This window comes from Pelobates fuscus, chromosome 6 (assembly GCF_036172605.1).
Source record: "Pelobates fuscus isolate aPelFus1 chromosome 6, aPelFus1.pri, whole genome shotgun sequence".
NCBI classification, from domain to species: domain Eukaryota; kingdom Metazoa; phylum Chordata; class Amphibia; order Anura; family Pelobatidae; genus Pelobates; species Pelobates fuscus.
The window spans coordinates 120642067-120666615 of NC_086322.1; the positions used below are offsets into that span (position 1 = coordinate 120642067).

The window sequence follows — 24549 nt, forward strand, 5'->3', positions numbered from 1 at the left end:
AAAAGTGAGAATTCACATTGAAGGCCAAAACAAAACAAAGGTAAATAACTTAGAGAATTCTTCTGTTTTGGCTATTTAGACATTAAAGGGACACTATAGTCACCTGAACAACTTTAGCTTAATGAAGCAGTTTTCGTGTATAGAACATGCCCCTGCAGCCTCACTGCTCAATCCTCTTCCATTTAGGAGTTAAATCCCTTTGTTTATGAACCCTAGTCACACCTCCCTGCATGTGACTTGCACAGCCTTCCATAAACACTTCCTGTAAAGAGAGCCCTATTTAGGCTTTCTTTATTGCAAGTTCTGTTTAATTAAGATTTTCTTATCCCCTGCTATGTTAATAGCTTGCTAAACCCTGCAAGAGCCTCCTGTATGGGATTAAAGTTCAATTTAGAGATTGAGATACAATTATTTAAGGTAAATTACATCTGTTTGAAAGTGAAACCAGTTTTTTTTTTCATGCGGGCTCTGTCAATCATAGCCAGGGGAGGTGTGGCTAGGGCTGCATAAACAGAAACAAAGTGATTTAACTCCTAAATGACAGTGAATTGAGCAGTGTGAATTGCAGGGGAATGATCTATCCACTAAAACTGCTTTATTTAGCTAAAGTAATTTAGGTGACTATAGTGTTCCTTTAAATTAGAAATTCACTTTGAATTCACACTATAGTGAATAATACTGCCTGCGTGAATGGAGTCAGAATGCAATGTGTCTTGTAATATCTTAAAGCTAAATACAAGAGGAAAAGGGAGCTGCTGTACTGCTCAATGGAATGTGTGTGTGTGTGGCATACAATATCACAAAACAAACTTGCACTTCAGATGAAATAATACACATTTTATTAAATGAAACAAATATGAAGTACACAGAACACAATGTCTAATAAATTATTACATAGACAGGTTGTTTTTTTGGTGGTAGTAATCCTTTAAGGCTGCAACTGCTTCACATGGCTCCTACCTTAACAATTTAATTTTCTCTAGTGAATTGTCCCTCAGTCTGATGATCCATTTCTAATACGTCCAATCTTCCATGTATATGTAACATTAAAAAAAAATTAAGTTTTCTTTATTTTAGCCATAGATCCAAGTCTAGTAATTCTATTGTAAAGTGGTATGGAATCTGCTGGTGCTTTTTAAAAAAAAAATTAAATAGTACTAGAGAAATGCAGTTTATCATCTATGAGTGGTATAGACTTGACCAGAATTCACTAATAATCAAAGAAGATATGCAGTACATAATTTTATTTAGAGACCAAATCAAGTAGAACATACAGTCTTGGGTGAAGTTCAAAAACAAAGAAAATGGTTATTCATTGTTTTATCAACAAAACATAACTAGCAATAACCACTGCCAAACACAGCAGATTTATTTTATTCCTTGTAGGTTAAAATAAATTACCACACAGATTAAAATATATTTACATATATAATTAATCAATCAAATCATGCTAATTCAGTTTGATATCCACAAGCTTATTGGGAAAAAAATAACAAAAAAAATCATTACATGCTATGGAATTTTGCAACATAAAAAAAAAAATAAAAAATAGAAATATCTAAGAATTATGTGCAAATTGATGTATATAAAGAGCATTATAAATAAAAGTTGATCCAAGTTTTATATAAAACACATTTTGGCAATACATATTTTTGTTCCCCTCAAAGTGCCATTGGGCACATTAGTAGGCAAGTTTAAATATAAAAATGAAAAAAAGAAAACAAAACAAACAGCAATATACAGATCTTTCTTACAACGTACTGGCAGTTTTCCTAAGATTGTGCCAAATATAAATAGTGCATACCCCACAGTTGGATTGGATAGTTTTTGGAAAAGAAGAAAAAAAAAAAAAAAAGCGCAGCACCTACAAGTAAACAATACTCACACACACACACGTGCACACACGCGCGCGCGCGCACACACACACACACACACACACACATTTTTTTTCCCCACAAGTAGATGCATTAATTTATTTTTTTGTTCCTAAAAAAGGATTCCTTTCATTCTACAAATGTAGATTTTAAAATTATCATTTAATGCTTTACAGTCTCTGGAACAGAATAACTTCACTTAACCACTTTACACATGACGTTTTCTCCTTCTTTACAAAAACATTCTGTAGTCCAGTGAGTAACAGCTGGATAATATAGAAAAGCAGCTTATTTGTTTTGTCACATTTGAGGAAAAAAAGAAAAAGTTCACGAGTAGCATTAAAGTCCAGACAGCTGCTGCTCAATACAGAATGGCTCTGCACATTACTTCTACCTATGGTAATCTTCAGTGACTGCTGTGCTTGAGAGCAACAGCAGTTTTAATCTCCCACTGTCTCAGCTTGCAGCCACAATATGGAAGGCTAGGAATCAGCACTTCTTACTATGCTTGAGCTCTCTTAAGACATAAATCAGATATAATTTTCTCCAGAATCATAAAGGCTTGTCAATAACCGTAACACCTACAAAGGAAAAGAACATGCCAGTTGTTATAGTAAATGAAAACAGAGGCAATAAAATGATCAGAGAAGCAATTACAGACAGGAGCACTTCTAAATATTGTATGACCAAAAAACGTAAATAAACGTGCACAGTTACACCAATCTATCAAGATATCTGTCATTTTAGACTGCTGGCCAATTCTCACCTCATTTTGGTATGCCTAACCTGCTTTGTTCTAACTATAGTTTAAGTTTTGCCTACTCGTTCTACACAGCTGCAGAATATGTTTGAAACTTATAAAAAAAATATTAAGTAAACCAATCTGTAATTACATTTTATGGATAAGTCACCAAAAATATTCCACTATTCTCCTGAGACACAGCCCATTAACTTGTGTCCTCTGTACTGGGCATTTCATTCACATACATCTTTTAGCTCCTTTTATTTTCCTGAGCTACTCTATCAATCCCTGCTATATTGTAAAGAGGACATATTGGGCTTTCCAGTGATATATCATGTGATTGGCAGGGATGCTGGGAACTTCCTCTTCCTTTTCATCATAAATGGATGGCATATTGGAAGAAAATATTTTACTCGGTTCCCAGGAGGTTATACAATGGACTGCTATTTGTAAACCAATCTATATTTGGATCTGTACATCTCTGCCCTATAGCTATATCTCCATACCTTCATTTAGTTATTTTTTATTTTTTTTCACTATAATGAATATATGATGCTGTGTTGTCATGGGCATGGATAATGAGATTTGCACTCAATTTTGTAATATGCTCTACACACAAAAAATTGACACATATACAACATATTATGAAATGTAAATTTATTGTTATTATTTGTTACTATCTAGCACAGAGTGTTAATTATGTTTCAAGTAGATCTACATTAAGTGGTAATCTTATAAAGTGATGGGTAAAATGTAAGCTGATATCGGTTATTGTTATGTATGATACCTTCATTTATAGTTAAGTGCCACCCATTTTGGTAAAGAAAAGACCAACAGAAAAACAAAGAGAGAGATTACTATAATGGATTCACAAAATGAGAAGGTATTGAAATACACATGGATACCTGAATTAATAGACTAACAATTAATTTACAAGACACAGCTGACAGCATATAATTACTGCTTTTAGCAAGTCTAAACCAATAATACCTGTCTGTTGGGAAGTTCTAGTCTGTAGTGCAAACTTGGCCACTACAAGGAATATTAAAGCAGCAACACTTACCCTCCAGATGTTGCTAAACTCCAACGAGTCTCTGGGTATCTAATTTAAGGAATCATGGGAGTTGTAGCTCAGAAACATCTGAAGGGCCAGTTTGGAGAAACCTGTTCTAAACAATAAAACATATGTCCAGACCCACACAACCACCACAAAGAATAGTTAAATTACAATATCAATTTGCTTCACCTGCATAACTTCTTCCTGTGCTCATACAAGATGGTAGAAGTATCCACTTGTCTGTCGCTGAGTTATAATATTCCACTGATGCCAAATTGCATGAACCATCATCACCTCCAACAACATATAACATACCATCCACAGCACAAACACCTGTATAAAAGAAATAAAATGATGTGACTCAGAAAAGCACACCTAACTGTTCTAACTCATTCCTTTAAACTGTCGAGATTTGCAAGTACGGCCAGAGTTTCTAAACGTTTCTGTGGCATCTTAACAGATTAGATATAAACAAGAATTGTATGTAATATTTCTACTAATGTTCTATAAAAACCATAATCTATAAACAATATCTTCTAAACCAATGGTTTCCAACCCAATCCTCAAGTACCCCGTACCAGTCAAGGATTTAGGGATTACCCTGTTGTGTCTAAAGTTTTTTTTTCTTTCTAAAAACACCATAGACACAATTGGTAATCCCTAAATCCTGGACTGTTAGGGGGTGCTTAAGGACTGGGTTGGGAACCACTATTCTAGACCCATCAACTGGCCAGCATTTAGAGATTTCAATTCAACCTTTTGTGGGACTACAATAAATGCAGGAACATTAGTTTGTCCACTTGTACTATGAGGACACAAAGGCACTAAAACCTGCTATGGCGGTTATGGTGCTTGGAGTGATTATTTAAGTAGTTAAGTTATAGAGCCTAAAATCACGAATCACGGTTTGCTTTTAGCAATCAAATCAAATGAGTCTACAGGATATTGACCAAGGGACTATGTACTTTAGTGACTTCAGAGAACACATCCCTCCAATATTTATTTTCACTTTCAAAAGACATTAAACATTTCAAGTGAAAACAAAACAATTAAAGGGAAAAGAACAGCTACGAATCTCGCTAGATTTTATCTTATCTTGGCGTAACAAGGCCAAAAGCTCAAGGTTTCAGTATATTGTGCATTTTGCACAGCATTACACTAATCCATGAAACTAGGTTTGAGTAAACACGTTACTGTGGTTATGTACTGTAATTGTACAGTAAGCCAGCCTTGTAAAATAGAGAGCGTGATATATAACTAGAAGACATATGGGGAACTGTACAACAGATAAACATACAGAGATACTCCATAGCTGGAGGTAGGGGCTGCACCCATGGCATTTTATGAGAATTAGAATATATGGGGGAAAAAAAACACAGGAAACGAGCAACTAAATGCTTAATGTTTCATATTGCCAGGTGCCTTGCAGTTTTGTTTGCAGCCGATTTATTCCCAAGCTCCTTACATTTCTAGGCCATTGTTTAGTTATGGTGTTGTCTCTTTTTGTTTGAAACAGATTTTGCGCAGATTGGAGGGAAAAACAAAAACCAACAAAAAGAAATCAAATGCAGTGCCCTTCCAGCTTCTAAAGCCCAGTCCATCTGATGCAACTCCTCTTACACTTAAGTTATTTTCTACATTGAGTGCAGAGAGGAGCACTGGAACATGCATCGGGCAGACCAGGTGTGTGTTTTATTTTTTTTAGCAAAACAATCACTATGTGTAGCACACTTTGATTTAAAATGTATTCGTGGTATCATCTCTACAGCTTATTTAAGAGAGTGGTGTAAAGAGTATCAGTGTCACAACTATACACAGTATTTGACAAAACCTATTGGAGAATCTAGTCCTTAAGTGACATGGAGGTATCCCATAAGCATGGACAGTAGCAGTTTTAAGGGGTTTGTAATGGATAAGGTGTTGTCTAGTTAGCATAAAGGGACTAGAGAGTGGAGAGAAAGATAGGACAATCACTGCCTAAAATCTCTCTTTACTATATGGGAGTTTCTCCTTATGGACTTTATTCTGTGACACTGCATCAAGTTGAGACTTTTAACGGAGAGATGAGATGTAAATGGTGGTGATGAAGTCTATAAGAAAGGGATTATAACCCAGTGGTTATTGATGGGGAGCCATGAGACTCTGTAGCAATCTGGTGAAATGATACTTTTTTGGTATACTGTGGGGTACATTTATACTGTAAAGATTTTGTTTAATGCTTTGTTCTTGTGTGTATCCATACACCATTAACTATAACTAGTTTTATATTACTAGGTATTGGGGAGTCTCAATATGTATTTTTTCCTTCTAATATGCTGGTGTTTAACCTCTTCCCAACATAAGGATGTTACATTCTATCCTCAACAGAGTGGACTTTACCGTTGTTAGGATAGCATGGAATGTCTTGCAGTGTGTCTTAGCATTGTTAAATCCCATTTTTAGTGGCACCACAATGACCAAAGCTGTATGCAGCATTGTAAATCAGCACAGCACATTATTTAAATCAATTCAGAACACCACGGCTGAGCAATTGTGCTTACTCACTGAGATTGTAAATCTGCAGACTGCTGGAGGGAGACCCCCTGAGTCTGTACAGACCCTGCATATCCCCAAGCCAATGTGATTGGATCTGGACAGCTGGCAAAGCGCAGCACCAATCACACAGTAAGTGGCTGGGAAAGCAGCAACATGTAGTGAATGAAGCATGTCATCTCCTAGCTTTTTTCCGTATTACACTCAGGAACACACCACTACCATTTTAACAAGGACACTCATCTGATAATACTACCCATCTAAGGGTTTCCTTAGAGATAGGGTAAGGTTCAGATCCTAGACATATGAGGTATTTACATTCAAAACAGATATGTGAATACATTTCTAGTTCTATATATTTAGCTGCATTGCTTGTATAAAATTATAGGCAAAAATGGCTAATAAACATTTTATTCACACTTAATATTGTATTATGTATACATATAGGATATTAAAAGAAAGCCCTTTCTACCATTTAAAAAAACGTTTAATATGTTTAGTGGCACTTATTATATAGAGATTTATTAAAGAGAAACCCTTAAATTACGACAGAACAAATACATGGCGCAAATTCTAGCTTTTGTTTTAGTTTACACCTTGTATAATTTGTCCTTAATCTATATTAATCAGAGAGTTTTTGTTCCCTTTACTGCATAATACGCATGGTCTTTCTCTCACACTCAAGTGACATAAAGCACAACCTACGGTGCTTCCTTTCTACTCTAATTATTCATCAAGGTGGACAGCAACTACGTAACTTGTAGTTAAGCAGATAGATTTCTACAGTACAAAGATAGCCAAATTATAACTTCTATAAACCCAATCACTCCCAGTTGTGTGGGAAGCGACTGGATACACTCCGCAACACCATCGGAAACTACTGGAGCATCAACATTGTTTCACTTTCTTGCCTGGGCGATTTCCAGCAAATGCAGGAACGTTACATGTATTTTTTGTTTTATCATTTTTATTTACAGATTTCCTATATTTGTTCTAGTACACATAAAAAAAAAAAAAAAAAAAAAGAGTGAGCTCCAGGATGAAGTGTAACTTTAAACAAATTCCCAATAATAGCACAACCCAAATGAAATGAGAAAAAAGAAAAAATGTATATAAAAATTGCAGAACCTAGCTACATTAGCTGTAAATCTGCATGCTGTTAAGACTCAGGAAAAACAAGCAGTCTGCTGACATGTGATATCCTGATCCAATCACAGTGCTTCCCCATAGGATTGACTGAGACTGACAAAGAGGCAGATCAGGGGCAGAGCCAGCATGATTCAAACACAGCCCTGGCCAATCAGCATCTCCTCATAGAGATTAATTGAATCAATGAATCTCTATGAAGAAAGTTCAGTGTCTGCATGCAATGGGAGGAAATACTGAATCACAGGATGCTCGTGCACAGCAGATCTGAGTGGATGAAGGCATATTATGCCTCCATCAACTCAGAAGTCCACCTGGTTCACTCTGAGTGACTGCAACTGGAGGTATTCCTAGCTTTCAATGTAAACACTGTATTTTTTTCAGAAAATACAGGGTTTACATGAGAGAGGCTGCAGGGAGCTATAGTTCTCACCTGAACAACCTCATTAAGCTGAAGTTGTTCAGGTGACTATAGTGTCCCTTTAATAATCCTGGTTGCCAGAGCAGTACATAGAAAAGGATAGAAATCTGCTTTTATCTTATCATGCAGAGAGACAAGGCCAAAAGCTCAAGGTTTGAGGTCATTATGCTTGCATCACACAGTATTAAGCTTGTCTATGAAATTAGACTAGAGCAATTATCTACTTCTAATCATAGATTTCAACAGATCGTAATAGAGAAAAAAAAAAACCACAAACCTCTAAATGTATATATATATATATATATATATTTTTTTTTTTTTTAAATCAAAAATCACACCTTCAGTCAAATTTTTTTGGGTCAGAAATTCCTTTTCCTACTTTAGTGCAGTGATTGAATCAGGGGAAACCATGTGTGTAAAGGTTAAGATCAATTTCACTTTTTAGCTACTTGGACAGTACCAAGCAACCAATTGAAAAGCCAACGACAAAAATAAACATCCATTAAAATAGTAGCGCATACCTGCATTTCTCCGGCACATGTTCATATCTGCCACTTGCTTCCAAACATTGGATGAAGGATCATAAACCTCAACACTCTTTCTCACCAAAGGTCCATCATGGCCACCAACTGCATACAGCATACCGTTTAAGACACCAACACCTAAAAATAAATTGATACGATTTCATTCCACTGTACATTTCAACAAAACCAATAGCAATGTAGAACAATGAATGAAAATCTACAATACTATATGATAAATGGGAAGGAGGAGCCTGGAGTTGTGGGAGGGTATGATCCAGCCTATATAACCTCAAACTTACCTCCATACTGGGCCTACGTTGATTGGTCACTTCTGGTTCCGGTTTTCCGCCAGAAAGCACTGACGCCAACCGGGACAGATCCCGCTCACCTCTGGTCCCGGCATCGCCAGGGAAATTCCCCTTGGGTGGCACTCCCAGGCCCAGCGATAGCCAGCATTTCGCTTAAGAACCTTTCGGAAGGCCCACACACCGCGGAGCAGAAACTCCAGCCACAGTCATTTGCACACGGTCGCTCCCAGCACGCTGAAGCCACTAAGCTTCAGAGGCATCCTCCTGAACTTCCAGGTCAGCATCCGAGCGCCCGGTAATCATGAGTAAATACGAACGCGCCAAAACCACAGATCGCGTTTTGGCATACGCACGAAAGCAAGTCAGGGGATACTTAAGTTACACTACACAATATTTTCTCACGAACTGTGGAAGCTTGCATATGAGTGAGTAAACTAACACGGGTTGAAACTACCCAAAACACACTCGAACGAACGCGGTAAACGCGATATAAATCGCACATTTAAACGAAAAAATACTAAACACGTCCGCACTCATACGAACCGGCTACATCACCAGTCGGACAGGCATCCGTACAAGAAGAGACCACAGACAGCTAGTCTCTCCTGCACATAAAAGTAAACATGTCGTTCGGCTCAAACAGTGTTCCAATGCTTCATGTAATAACACACTGCAACACCGCCACCTCTTGGCAAACTACACGGTATTACAACAGTTCAATACAGAACTTATTCTTATGGTTTTATTGGGTTAAACAGGTCATATTATGGTGCAAAATATATAGAAAAGTATGTAATTAATATACAAACGGTCATGGATTAATATGAAATACAGAACATGTCATGTTTTAATCATGTATCAAGTTTGGCATTAGCTTAAATTAAACATTGGTTTGGCTCTGGTCACATAAACAGGGACAAGCAACCCTAATTAGGCGGGAATGCAAATTGGTGGGAACGCAATGGTTAATAACCGGAATGGTTTGGAGCATACCAAAAATACACTTGTATTGTCCTTATTGTACTCACAGAATACTGTTCAATACTTATCGCTCATCAACTAGTCACTTTCAATTCCCTTGGATACACGGTACTCTTTCCAGTCCTTCTCTCTCTGACTCTATCCAGTTGCTCACGCACATACCTTTACATTCACACTCATTCCGCGAGGCTCCCCACCTCTACACGGAGGTTTCGCCCAACGACCCAACTCATAGGTAGTGCCTCGCATACTCTTCTACAGGGTCGTAGTCAGGGCCTAACATGTCACGGCCACACGTATTGACTCAGGCCAACACCCCGCTACAACACATCGTAGCTGCGAGCCACACGGCCTAAATCATAGATAGAGCCTCTCACAGCGGCTTGGCAACTAGTAGGGCCTCACTGATCACTAAGTAGTTAATATCTTCGCTTATCGTTAATAGTTAGCAACCCAGCTCTACTTAAGGGATATTATGGATTTGCTTCTAAGTTTAGCATTTTTACTCATCATTAATTCCCTTACAGGAGGCTGCAATTATTGTGCCAGGAGATGTTCTATAGCTATATAGACACGCCAACCCCGTCATTCGAGGTCCCCCACAGAACTCCCTGTCCCTACCACTCCCAAGGACTTGGCTTAATTTTGCCACAGCCGGAAATGCTGCATATGCCCCGAGTAAGCTGGTCATGCCCTAGAGTGGCGCACGCCAGTAATTCAGTTACCTCACCATAGTAATAAGCCGATTTCAGTCATCCATAGCATCACAATGGTGCCTCTTTCCACATACAATACTAGTTCCTCCCTAAGCCATTTCGACTTTTATCATACATCATTCTAGTTAGTCCCCTATATAGCCAGATGTCACGAATGACTGGATTGAAGTGGTGTTAGGCTTACACTTGGGCATATACAATCGGTTAAACGACATTAATTTGAACTGGTTAAACGTTCACCGCACACATGCACCAACAATTCCACATAGGGTTTTTCTTCAAAATCAGGTTTTGCTTTAGATTAAGTTATTCATTACGTGAGGGTTGTTGGTATTGGTTACGCCCAAGACATGTTTAACAGGTTTACAATACTGCTTAAACCGTCAGTACACCTATTACGATCCACGTAAACACTTTCATCGTAGGTTCTCATTAACATCGCTTTTAATTACCAACATTTCTGACTTGAATCTCTATGAGGAAAGTTCAGTGTCTGCATGCAGAGGGAGGAGACACTGAATGTTTGGATGCATTTTAGGCAGCCATGACCCAGTAAGGATCTCTAACAGCCATCTGAGGAGTGGCCAGTGAAGTTATCACTAGGCTGTAATGTAAACACTGCATTTCCTCTGAAAAGACAGAGTGTTTACAGCAAAAAGCCTGAAGGTAATGATTCTACTCACCAGAACAAATCCAATAAGCTGTAGTTGTTCTGGTGACTATAGTGTCCCTTTAAAGGAATAAAAAATTGATAAAGAACCACAGCTCCACTATTATTCAGAATCAAAATATAAACGATAATAAAATTTGCAGTACTTTGTCATGTGTTATGCTTGATAAAGACAGGTTCTCTGTCAAACAACTGCCACTATTTGGGTGCCAATAACAGGATCTTAACACATAACAAGGAGTGCTGGGCATTTTATAATGGTTTATATAAAATACAAAAAGTCAATCAGATACTAAAGTTGATTAAATATTTGTTTAATAAGCTGTTCAAATTATTAAATATTTTTGGTAAACACAAAATATCAAAATATTAAAATACCAAAAATATATCCTATATAAAAGTTATCAAAATTCTAAACTATTATATACGGTAATTAGAATTTTTTAAATTAAAGTTTGATTGATACATAAAGGAGAATATAATCCAATGCAGACAATAAACATCGGAACAACATGTCATAAGCAATAAATATAAAAAGTTGCGGTATACAGCTTAATAATCCCTCATTTTAATCATGCAAAGAGTCTAATAAATTTCCCCAGAAGCAACAGTTAAATACTTAAACACATAACACTATAAATACTTCACTACCCGAGAAGGAATTAGGCATAATATATTATGCTAGTAGATATTCCAGCACAACTATCCAAAGGTTACGTATTGGAGAACATAAACAGAGAGCTGGATTGCAAAACTGACTAAAACATAATAGTTCACCCAGGAGACCCCTATGAGGATTTATTTGGAAATATTATTAATACTAAGAGGCAGACATGAGGGGATAAAGTTTAAATAGTAAAACAATACTAAAATCTGAACCAGTTGCTGTATATCGACTCATGTTGGGGACATGGAGATGAGTGACAGCGTGTCCGTCTGACCCAGCTCACCCGATACCCTCCATGTGCATAATATCGTCCCGCTTCGGTTTTGATGAAGACTCTGCCTGCTTAATTGTACAACAGCACAGTGTAGACATTTTATCGCATTAGGGCCTCCAAGGTGTGGTCTAGGATGCCACCAGTCCAAAAGGGGAGGGGGCACCAGAATGACTCTCCTGGGGTTCAGGTTGCTCCAGGCTTTTCCCATCTGATGCCATCATTAGACAGCACTGTGTAGATCGGAAGACTCTGTTAGTTTGGCCAAGAATGTAGTTCTCAGCCGCTCTACGGTTGGAACCGCCAAGTCAGAGATATGACAAATCTCAACCGATCATGTATTGAGAAAAATAATCAATTAATGCCACAATAATTAGAGGATAGGCTAGGAGCTTTCTCAAAGCACGTCCCATCTGACATTGAGGTCAGGCTCCACCCCTGAATAATTTTAAAAGATTAAAATCGAGGCCATGTTATCAAAAACACCACGAGTACTGACCCATATGCATATTTGGAGGGTTTTTTTCTGGCAGTCAATACAAAATCTTTAACCTGATTTGGGATTCAGAGATCAATTCTAAGTTAGTTATACTATATTATTTACAAACACCACCTCAGACAGTTTTAGATGGCTACACATACTTCACTTTTTATATACCTGCTCCGCTCCTTCGAGTGCCCATTTCTGCAATGTAACTCCATTCATTTGTACTTGGGTTGTAACATTCAACCGTGCTAAGACACTGACGTGATGCTCCATCATAACCACCAACAGCATACAGCATCCCTGACAATAAATGCATCAAAAGGATTTTAATACATTTCAAAATACGATAGATTAATAGACAAGAATAATTAAATTATGCTACATATATTTTTGCTATCACAGTACCAAAATGCAACTAAACAATATATTTAAAGCTGCAAATTGCTCAGCGAGTGAACAGTAGTTAGGATGTAAAGGTTTATGGTCATCTGTTTAATTTCATGACTATATTTATAATTATTTCTGGTCCTTGCAAAAGCTTGGTAATAAGATAATTATTAGCACATACCTCCGACAACACCTACACCAACACTGCTCCTCCTGGTGTTCATTGGTGCCACATGAAACCACTCGTTTGCTTTAATATTATATGCTTCCACAGTTGCCAAACCTTAAAAAAAAAAGAAAAAAATCTTTAGGATATTCTGCATCCCTCAGATTCACTGCTCTGTCATAAAGGTTAATAGGCCAATAATTATTATTAGAAATTGGATAATAACAAGGTGACAAAATATCTCATGCAGGAAACTATGATGTGTTTGGAAGGCAACGGTTTAATACTTCAGGTTAGGAAGGCACTTGTAAACTCTGGGCACCATAATCACTTATTTGACTTGAAGCGGTTTTGGTGCCCAGAATAGTCATTTAAGTAAACATGCGTGCACAGGAATTACATGTTGATGGTGGCGATCCCCTGTACAATCCTCACTGTTCATTTGGTATTCTTGCACAAGCAGAGAAATTTTATGATTACACATACAAGGATGGCAGGAATATAAATGAGAGGGTGATAGAATCGTTAAAAGGGTTTCCACACTACAACCAAGATACAATAAACTAATTCCTTTATTTTGTATATTTAAAAAATATATGTACTATGCTTAGGAAAGCAAAAATATGAAAACCATAACAAGACAGGTGTACTTTGATGACCAATGGTGAGTGCAACGGCAGTGGAGAAGGTAAAGAATTGTGGTAAAAAATTAAACTCATAAACAAACTGTTCCTACAATAGTCAAAACAGCTAAGAGACCATGAATAAAACCATGAAATGGGTTTGCGGACTGTCTGATATAGGGCCTAAATAAAACACATCCCATATTTAGAGATAATTATAAGGTAAATAATTAATGACAAATATAAAAGAAACGAACCAGAATGCATGATTTTTGTTTTCTTCTAGACTAACCCACAACAATGGATATTAACTTTCGTGATGGCTTCCAGAATGAGGCTCCATTGTGATTATGCCGCTAGCAAAATTACATAATAGATGCAAAAGTAGTTGAGAATGTGAGGTATTAAAGAGCATTTTGTCAATCTAATAAAAAATAATAAAAAAATTACCTGTGCTACCATCAAATCCCCCAACTGCATACAGGAGTCCATTTAGAACCGCTGCTCCTAAAGTGCTTCTTCTGTCTTGCATGTTGGCCACACTCGTCCACTGATCTTTTACTGGGTCATACGAATCTACTGTACGCACTCTAAGTGATCCATTAAATCCACCAACTGCAAAAACTTGGCCACTCATGTATACCACGCCTAGAATACAACCAAAAAGTGAGTATATAAACTATTGTTGAGTAAGTGCAATTCATGCTGTGTCTTCTTAACAGGCAGATTATATTTTCTAACCTCACACCACTAATGATCAGAAAATAATAGAATCATCTCCTATCCCTAAAGCAATATGTCAGTCTCTCTCTGTCTTCTGGTGTCTTAACCAATTCCCTCAAATATGGACCGTTTAATTCAATACCAAAATACCCATCTCTTGACATTATTTCTTCTAACTGCCATCTGATAGGTCTACTCCATTTCTAGGCTTCTAAAGCACACAGTATGACTCATGTTCTTAATACTCTCTCATTGGGTTTCCTCTCCCTTTAATCTACTGCAATAGACTTGACTAAGGGTACTAATAATATACTTTGATGTAAACAGTCAATTCTCTTCAACATCTTTGTTGCTATTCACATTGTTCACCAATTAAATCTTCTACAACTTTGGCCTTTGTGATTCTGTATTTTACGATTTATTATCCTTAATTTGCCAGTTCAAACCTATCCTACCTTTTCACTCAAGGCTCATTTTTTGGCATTATTTGGCTCTCTATTTACAACACCTCTCTTAGTAACCTTTTAAACTCCTTTGGATTTCAATACCATTTATAAGCCAACACTCACAATTACCTGCCCTCCTTTGATGTCTTTCTTGCCTTCCAGGAACAGGTCACTAACTAACTCTCTTCAATCCCCAACTGTACATCTTTGCATTTTCTAAACCCCAAGTCTTTCTACAACTAAACCTCTAACTATTTGCAAGGGACATCCACTACACCAAATCCCCAGCATTGGATTTACTATCAATTCAGGTCTCACCTTCTTTTTTTCTGCCTCACATCCAGTCTAATCACAGCTCGGTCCTCTGCCATTCCAGCACAGGCAGTCTCCCTGCAGGCAGATACAAGGACGCCTATTGCGGCCATGTGACCGCTCTTTTAGAGTGATCACATGGCCACGGGGGTCTAATTCGCCGAGGGGGGACTGTCTGGGCTATCAGGCAGTCCCCCCAGACCCGAAGCAACGTCATCGGTCCTCAAGGGTATTTTTCCGATGACTGTCCTGAACCATCAGCGGTCCTTAATGGGTTAAAGGAACACTCCAAACACTTAAAGCACGTTAGCTTGCTTAAGAGCTTTATGTGTGGTTTCTCATTTTACAAAAAGTGCAGATTTCAATCTTCTGTTATTTCCTGGTAGTTTAGTTCAATGCTGAGAAACTCTGTTAATTGTCCAGAGACAATCTCATTGAGCTGCATTGGGAAGTCTGTGATTGAGCAGCCACAGAAAGACTTGGCGGTGTTAGAAATGGAAGGGCTTTAGAGAAACTGCTATGTTTACATTTGGGGTTAAGCCAGCCTCTAGTTGCTGTCTTCCGGACAGCCACTAGAAGCGCATCTGCGACGCTGGAGGCATATTATGCCTCCACCGTGCAGAGCGTCCATAGGAAAGCATTGAGAAATGCTTTCCTATGGACACTTTGAATGCGCACGCGGCACTTGCAGCGCATGCGCATTCGGCTTCGCTGACGTCGGCGAGGGAGGAGAGGTCACCAGTGCCGAGGGAGCCCAGCGCTAGAGTAAGGTAAGCTGCTGAAGGGGTTTTAACCCCTTCAGCGCCATGGGAGGGGGACCGCTTTGTTTTCCTGACATTATAGTGATCCTTTAATTTATTTTTTGCATTTAGACAGTGGCGTGTCCATTCAATTCTGGACCCCATGACAATGCAATACTATCTAAAAGAAAATGTGATTAATCAGACCAGACCACCTTTTTCCATTGCTTCATGGTCCAGTTCTGATGCGCACGTCCCCATTGAAAGCGCTTTCGGTGGTGGACAGGAGTCATCATGAGCACTCTGCTGCGTATGGGCCTTCATAGTTTCATACTGGTCAAACTGAGATGCACAGGGTGTTCTGACACCTTTTAATCATGACTAGCATTTGTTTTTTTTAGCAATTTGTGCTTCTGTGTGATCAGACAAGACGGGCAAGCCTTCGCTCCTCACGTGCATCAATTACTCTTGGGTGCCCGTGACCTTGATGCTGTTTCAGTGGTTGCCCTTCCTTGCACCACTCTTGGCAAGTACTAACCACTGCATACTGGGAACACCCCACAAGACTTGCCATTTTGGAGATGCTCTGACTAAGTTCTCTAGCCATCACTATTTGTCCCTTGTCAAAGTCACTCATTTTTTCACTTGCCCATTTTCCTACTTTCAACACATGAAATTCAAGAACTGACTGCTCACTTGCTGCCGAATATATCGGACTCCTTGACAGGTGCCATTGTAACAATATAATCACTTCACCTGTCAGTGATTTAAATGTTGTGTCTGATCAGTGTAAGTTCCCCCTATCACATCTGGTATTTCAGTTTTGTCCATATATGGTTGGAGCTGAAATCGCAAATGCAGAAGTGGAAGGGCACCAGGGTACCAAGGTAAGTGTCAAACGATTTAAAAAAAACAAAAACATTTAGCTCTTAAAAGTGGGATGGACTCCTGACAGCTTAACCACTAGAGTAGACAGCAATGTACATGGTGCTTAAAGATTTTTGCAGAAACCGAGCGCTCAGTAAAGTTGCAAAGTATATTATATTTTTGTTGAACAGTTTGTACAAACTAACTGACTGGGGACATATATGCAACATCTATGCTACGATTTGAAACTTTTTGCTTAAAGGACCACTATAGGCACCCAGACCACTTCAGCTTAATGAAGTGGTCTGGGTGCCAGGTCCAGCTAGGGTTAACCCATTTTTTTTATAAACATAGCAGTTTCAGAGAAACTGCTATGTTTATAAATGGGTTAATCCAGCCCTCAAATCCTGTCTCACTGACAGCCGCAAGAGGCGCTTGCGTGATTCTCACTGTGAAAATCACAGTGAGAGCACGCAAGCGTCCATAGGAAAGCATTGATAATGCTTTCCTATGAGACCGTCTGAATGTGCGCAGCTCTTGCCGCGCGTGCGCATTCAGCCGAATGGGAGGAGAGGAGGCGGAGAGGAGGAGGAGAGCTCCCCGCCCGGCGCTGGAGAAAGGTAAGATTTAACCCCTTTCCTCTCCCCAGAGCCCGGCGTGAGGGGGTCCCAGAGAGTGGGGGCACCCTCAGGGCACTATAGTGCCAGGAAAACGAGTATGTTTTCCTGGCACTACAGTGGTCCTGCAGTGTCTGCAGGAAGTCACACTACTTCCTGAAATTTTTTAATTTGTGAAATGCTGGAAAGTTAAGGAAAAGATAACCCTTTGTTTACAAAGGACGGGCTTTTAAAGTGGAGGAAGCTAACCGACTTTTTTAAGTGTAAATGCACAGTGAATTTCAGCATAGCGGTTTGCAAATGTTTCCTTTTCATCTATTTCGTCCATACATTTGAAATCCACTTAACATTTATTCTGAATTCTCACTTTAGTGAATAGCCTTGTAAGCTTAGGATGCAGTGCACTGTTATGCTTTTGATGGTAGCAAGAGCAAAATACAGTAACAATGAACAAGATTTAGAATATAATCATGCATTTAGAATTTGCAGGGATTTTGAATAATAATAAAAAAAAAACAGTTTGGCTAGAAAGCTGTTTTATAAATATAGATCTCTACAAATGCTTGGGTTACAAATACATGGTTTAATCATAGAAATGCTTGTGAAGACACACTAAGTAGAAAGCATTAAAAGTTCAGAGTATGTAGGGATGTAACCATACCTGATCTGCACCTTCTGGATGGTAATTCGGCCACTTGGTGCCACTGTTCCTCTTTGAAATCGTAACATTCCACACTTCGTATAGCCTTAGGGGCTTGACCTCCAACTACCACCATTAACTAAAAGGAAAGAATGTAATTCAGTTTAAAAACTACTTATCTCCTTGTGTTAATAGAAAGTGCAAAGAATGTGCCCATGTGCATATTACATATTCAAAAGTACAGGAAAAGTAAAGCCTTGATCTGTTATCCATTAAATATTGAACTGAGTCAGCTTGAACAGGTTTCCCACAGAAAATACATCCAATATAACTGTACACTGTCAAGCACACAGGTAAAATATCAGCTTACAGCACATAAATAACACACAGGGGTTTGTTTACTTAAACAGAACTGTAAAGGAATTTTAGCTTAAACACCCAATTTTGGACTATATATAAAGTAGTAGAATTTGTTGCCATCTGGCAATGTTGCCTACATTTCGCAATTCAGTTTTTAATTCACTGCAATTCTGTGCTTAGTGAATAAAGTATGCAGTAGACATCAGACTTCGTTATCACATCTAGTAACCCATGAGCTGGATCTAGCGGAGTAAAAATTAAGCCTTAGTTGCAGGGATAGAACTTACATGGGGCTTAAGACAGTGATTAGGGTTGGGCACTAGTTATTGCTTACATAGATTTCAGTAAGGCTTATGACACTGTTGTACATGGATGGCGAAACGAGCGCGTCAGGGGCTCAAGCTGCATCATATGTCCGTGAACAACTTATCAGACTGACCGGCTCTATAGCAAGATGCAGCTAATATAGCTTGACCGTGCTTGTCTTAACTCGCTTTAGATTTTTTCACCTATTTATTTTTCTGCCATTTAGTTGATAGTGCTCTCCGTTTATTCATCATTGCAGAATGGAGCTTGTGTATTAGTTACGTGGGGATTATAGTTGAGTGCCCTCGAAGGCACTTGGGTAGGCTTGGGATATATTCGTTTAAAGGGTTCAGCAGATAGCACATTTAATATGAGCAACTGGCATATTTTATATATACCAATTTCATTGAGCTTTTACTAGTGACATCGGAGAGCTGTTCCCTCTCCTTATTGGCAATTGAGCTTACATTTTTTTGCTCTCACTATCCATTCTCCACCCACTTTTCTGTCTTCCCCTTCATCATTACTACCCGATAGCTGATCTAAAATACCTGAAGGTAGATAACACGTTCGGACGGTAACCGAACACAGCAATATTTGCAATAGTCTTTTCAGAAGATAATCTTATCGATGATACAACGTATCTATTGCTTATATCTAGTTTGACATCATCACATCTAGGGTGACTGACACATTATACTTTGTAGCAATAAACTAATGGTCCTTTACAAAGACAGACCCAATAGAGCCATCTAGTGCTTACAATTGTATTGCAGACTTTCTGGACAAAATCTTCATCTAGGCAACATCGTATTAATCGCTTATATAGAGATTTATATTATCATATTTTTTAGTATCTCATTCCTTAATTGCGAGCTTAAGGTGTCCCCCCCCCCCCCAATGTTTATCTATAAGAGCTACTCAGTGTTTGCACTTAGGTACTGTCACCATCTTACATTTTGAGCACTAATCAAATGAATAGGATTTTATTTTTCCTTTTTAACTAATTAAAGATTTTGTTTATTTTTATACTTACCTGGTAGATAATATAACTTCTTATATTTTATGAGGATAAATATTTGTATTGATTACCATTTACTGATTAGTTCCCCATTGGGATACACTTTAAGGTCATACTTTAGGTTTGTATCTTTAGAATAATTTTACAAATGTGTGTCTGATATATCTATCTTTAGATAATATAGCCTCGGTGCTCCACAGTGGAACTATAATACATTCTTCAAATATTGGAAAGGAATAGGCATTCGCAGGACTTTTATGAAAAAGTAAAGTTTTTTATTGTGCAGCATCAATGTTTCGGACCCACTCGTGGTCCTTTCTCAAGACTTCAAGGTCTTGAGAAAGGACCAAGAGTGGGTCTGAAACGTTTCACAATGACGCTACACAATTAAAAACTTTACACACACGCACACACATACATACAGTGGACCTTTAGAGAACTGCTTACTCAGTGTGCTAAAACCAACTTACTAAATTTATACTAAAACAGCTATGTTGATCTGATTTTTAAAAAGCCTGTTAGAAGTATATTGCAACTGTCTAAGACAGGTTTTTGGTATTATATTTTTTTTATTTGGAAGTTGTGAAACAGCTGTGAACCATTAGGTATGATCACAAAAATGTATGAAGGGTGGGGGGGGGCATGGCTAACTGCTGATCCGAATGGACGTACCTTGCTAAGCTCCTCAACTTCAACAGCTGAATCCATCACATTCCGGGCACATCCACTATCATGGGTAACCCCCCCAAAAAATCAATGTTCTCACCAAGGCTCAGGGAAAATGCCGACAGCAAAATCTGGCACCCTAACAAGGTTTTCCAGAAACACTACGGATTGGCCTGTCGACCAAGATGATCCCAAGATGGCGCTCACTTCACAGGCTGACAGGTCTCCACCGTCAAGCCCTGCGGGCTCTTTACAGAAGAAACTAGAGGCTATGGGAACTGATATATGCCAGGTGGGTGAGCGAGTGAGCTCCCTTGAAGACGACCTGCTCTTCTCCCAAATGCAACACCTGCAATCAACGGTCAAAACCAATACCTCAGCTATGGCTGCCTACCAAAGATCACTAGATGATCTTGACAATCAGGGGCGCCACAACAATTTACGCATCAAAGGCCTACCTGAACAAGATCAGGAAGAGCTCAATGGGCTGCTCCAGGAGCTTTTCAACCTCATCCTTGCCAAGCCATTACTCACCCCTCTGCCAGAAACTACTCCTTTTACTCACCAGCTGCAAAATCCTACACCGCTGAGACTTTCCCTCTCACCTATGTTCGTTCCTATTCATCTAAGAAAAGCGATGTTCGGTGAAACCAAACTCCCGAACAAGGGGCACACGACTAGTTTTCCCACGAACTGCTACTTTTGGTATTTTGTTATGTTGGAAGCTCCCGAAAGAGACCGACCGCACAATCTGAATCTGTGGAACTATTTTGGGCAGGAGCCTTGTGTGCGGTCAGTCAGAAATAAGACTTCCATGAAAATCCTGAACCGATCTGGGTGATTTTTTAATATGTTGCTCACCCAGATCGGGGCTATGAGGGGATATACTTTTTGTGGGGTTTATGTGATTTTTTTCGGGTACTTTCGGGTAGCCTGTAAAATTGTGTTCTTTTTCACCTGGAGATAATTGAGTTAATACAGTACTTGACTCAATTATCTCCCAGGCAGGGGGGAGGGATTGTATGATCTGTATAGGAGTGTCCTGTATTGTAACACCATTGTCATTGGTCTGTGACTCTGTAATACAGTCATCCATCAGGTCCAGGTGGGAGTACCCCTTGCATGGAGATTGTCGTAAAAGGCCAAATGTGGTCCCATTAAAATCAGTTCACTTCACCCTCAACACGCAGCCTTGTCTCGTGATTGTAGGGAACAGCTATACTTGCTATAACCACTTGCGCTTATAAGAGCTGTACAACAATACTGGATCTATTGCCTGCTTGGAGATCGACTTGGAAATGCTGCAGCGCTACCCACACTAGGGGAAAAGAACATCTCTGGCGGTGGATACCCCTCCTCCCTTGGGGTGACCGCCACAAGGGACTTTATCCTCCTGCTAATTAATCCCAGACTCCCTACTTCTGCACTGGAAGCACACATCACTTTATTACCCAAACCAGACAAAGACCCCACGATCTGCGGGAGCTACCGCCCTATTTCCCTGATAAACGTAGACCTTAAACTATTCACCCAAATTTTAGCCACTCGCCTACGCCCATTCATGCAGACACTGGTCCACCCAGATCAGGCCGGTTTCGTGCCGGGCTGGAAAGCAAAAAACACCAAACTATTGAATCTGATCTATTTATCCATAACATCTACACAACAGAGATTACTGCTCTCAATTGATGTAGATAAGGCTTTTGACAAGGTGGACTGGTCAATGCTCTTCTCTACACTACGGACCATGGGATTTAGCCAGAATTGGCTACGGTGGTTGGGGGCAATATATTCGGAACCCACGACAAAACTAAAAATTAATAGCCAACTATCGGGCCCAGTGCATATTGGAAATGGCACGAGACAGGGGTGCCCCCACTCCTGTTTGTATTGATCATGGAGCCTTTCCTCCAGTGTATACGAGATAACCCCAACATACATGGGATAGCAGCAGCGCAAACCGAACCCAAACTAGCAGCTTTTGCTGATGACCTGCTGTTCGTCATTTCTAACCCCATCAGCACTATGCCATATGTTGTGGCAGAAATCAATTCATACAGCGAACTATCCATCTTCAAAGTTAATTTTGCTAAAAGCAAAATACTGAAACTATGTGTGTCCCTGGAGGCTCAAACTGAACTTAAACTTCACTTTCCCTTTACTATCAAATACTTAGGAGTACATCTTAACCATTCATTAATTCAAACATATGAACTAAATTTCCCCCCTCTACTACGAAGGTCTCTAAAGACCTCTCCAAATGGAATATGCCCCACTTTGGTTGGTTATGTTGGATCAACATTTTAAAAATGAATGTCCTTTCGCGTCTGCTATACCTACTGCAAGGGCTGCCAATTCTCATTCCCAAAGAAAAAATTGTGAGACGACATTTCACCTCATTCATATGGGCCTCCAAACACCCTAGGATACCATTTGACATGTTGTCAAGATCCAAGGCTCTGGGAGGCTTAGGCCTGCCGAACATTGAAGTCTACCAAAAAGTTTTCCTAACGAGAATTTATGAATGGTCCAACCCAAACACGATGAAACAATGGGTACATATCGAGGTGACTAGGTTTCAGGTGCCTCTATACACGATCCCGTAGCACAAATCTGGGAAGATATTTGTGTTACCACAACATAGTACACACCCGACTATTATACCAACGGTGAAATGCTGGCAAGGGACCAGACACTTAAAATCTCTAGCTCCACACCCACCCCCATTATATTCACTAACTCAAAACCCCTACTTCACCCCTGGTATGACACCATCGACCTACGGCCAATTTTTCACATCACCATACCTCACACTAGGAACTATATTACAGACCTCAGGCACCGTGCCTCTCAGAGAACTGATAACCGCAGACACATCTTCAACCTTACAATCATTTAGATACAACCAACTTACCCACTTCTTGAAATCCAAATCCGACCTAACCACCGTTGCGCGAACACACTCCAATTTCGAAATATGCTGTACGAGTCAAAAACTCTAATGTAAACATCTGTCCATATTTAGCATGATGCTACATCAGGACTACGCAGACAAACCCCCGCCCCATACACTTGAGCATGGGCCTCAGATCTTCAAATTGTAATGACTCAAAAGGAGTGGTCAACCACTTTCAGACAAATTCACAAATCAACAATTAGCACCAATATCCAAGAGGGCAACTACAAGCCAATACCGAGATGGCACTCAGGTTCACAGATTCCACCCAACTACCCCGGATAGCTGCTGGAGATGTCAACAGTCACATAGCACACTAGCACATATGTGACAGAGTGTGTGACAGATAAAAGCTTTTGTTAGAAGTTCATGTTGTATTGTATATGAATATATCTATGTATTACATAGATGAGGCATTGATATTACATGTACCATTGAGTATCTCTGACTGTTTGGTAATATACTATGCCTATACTGTGCATCTGTTGTAAGCTGAATAATATGCAAAAATAAAATAAAAATAAAATAAAAAAAATGTATGAAGTATATATCAAGCATTTATAAAGTGGCAACATATCCCACAGCAGGAGAACGTACAATGTACACAGACAAATACAAAAATGTAAAGAGGGAATACAGCTTGCTTGTCCTTTCAAAACTCAAGTCTTAAAAAATAATGATGCATTCATCAAGTGTAAAAGATTGAATGTGCAACCTCCAATGTATGTTACCCCACTGGAACACTGAATGAAACTTTCTGGAGATAGCCATTTGGCTTCCAGGAGTCAATGCAAAATAAGGGTAACCGATTCAAAAATAAGAGACAAAGACAAGAGTAGAATTTGACAGAAAGCAAGAAATTACAATAGTAAGAAGATGGAGAATATTGAGGAAAGTGAAGTGGACAGTGGATATGGTATACGCAAGTTAGAATAAATGAAAAAAAATAAAATAAATGCAGTATTATGCACCTACATGCCATGTTGGCTTTATACATAATTCACAAATAAATCTACCCAAGTTTCATTGGGCAAATTAACAATAACGCACATTTCAAAACACATCTTTTAAATTCACCCTTTATACATATGCTATGAAGGATCAATGTACGGTCTTCACTGCAAAGGGTTTATTTCAATATTTTTTTTTTTTTTTTAATTCTTTATTTTTGCACACGATAGGCAAGGCAAAAATTATACAACTTGAAGGCTTGCGCAGAAGCCAAAATACAATATCACAGTTTTGCAAACGTAATAAAGAAAAACAGCCAATGTTACAAGCCACCTTGGAAATTCTATACAATTTGCCCCCCATCGAGGGTTT

General features: G+C 39.0%; 1 protein-coding gene across 1 annotated transcript in view; it reads right to left on the reverse strand.

Moving 5' to 3' along the window:
• Positions 1 to 1952: 1952 nt before the first annotated feature.
• Positions 1953 to 24549, reverse strand: part of KLHL2 (kelch like family member 2) — a 132007-nt gene continuing 109410 nt past the window's right edge. Inside the window, exons 9-15 of the mRNA XM_063458201.1 lie at positions 17939 to 18056; positions 14023 to 14220; positions 12965 to 13066; positions 12568 to 12696; positions 8294 to 8434; positions 3863 to 4006; positions 1953 to 2455 (exon numbers count right to left, since the gene is read on the reverse strand). Coding sequence (XP_063314271.1) covers positions 2427 to 2455; positions 3863 to 4006; positions 8294 to 8434; positions 12568 to 12696; positions 12965 to 13066; positions 14023 to 14220; positions 17939 to 18056 — 861 coding nt within the window. The 3' untranslated portion in view covers positions 1953 to 2426. The remainder of the gene's footprint in view (positions 2456 to 3862; positions 4007 to 8293; positions 8435 to 12567; positions 12697 to 12964; positions 13067 to 14022; positions 14221 to 17938; positions 18057 to 24549) is intronic.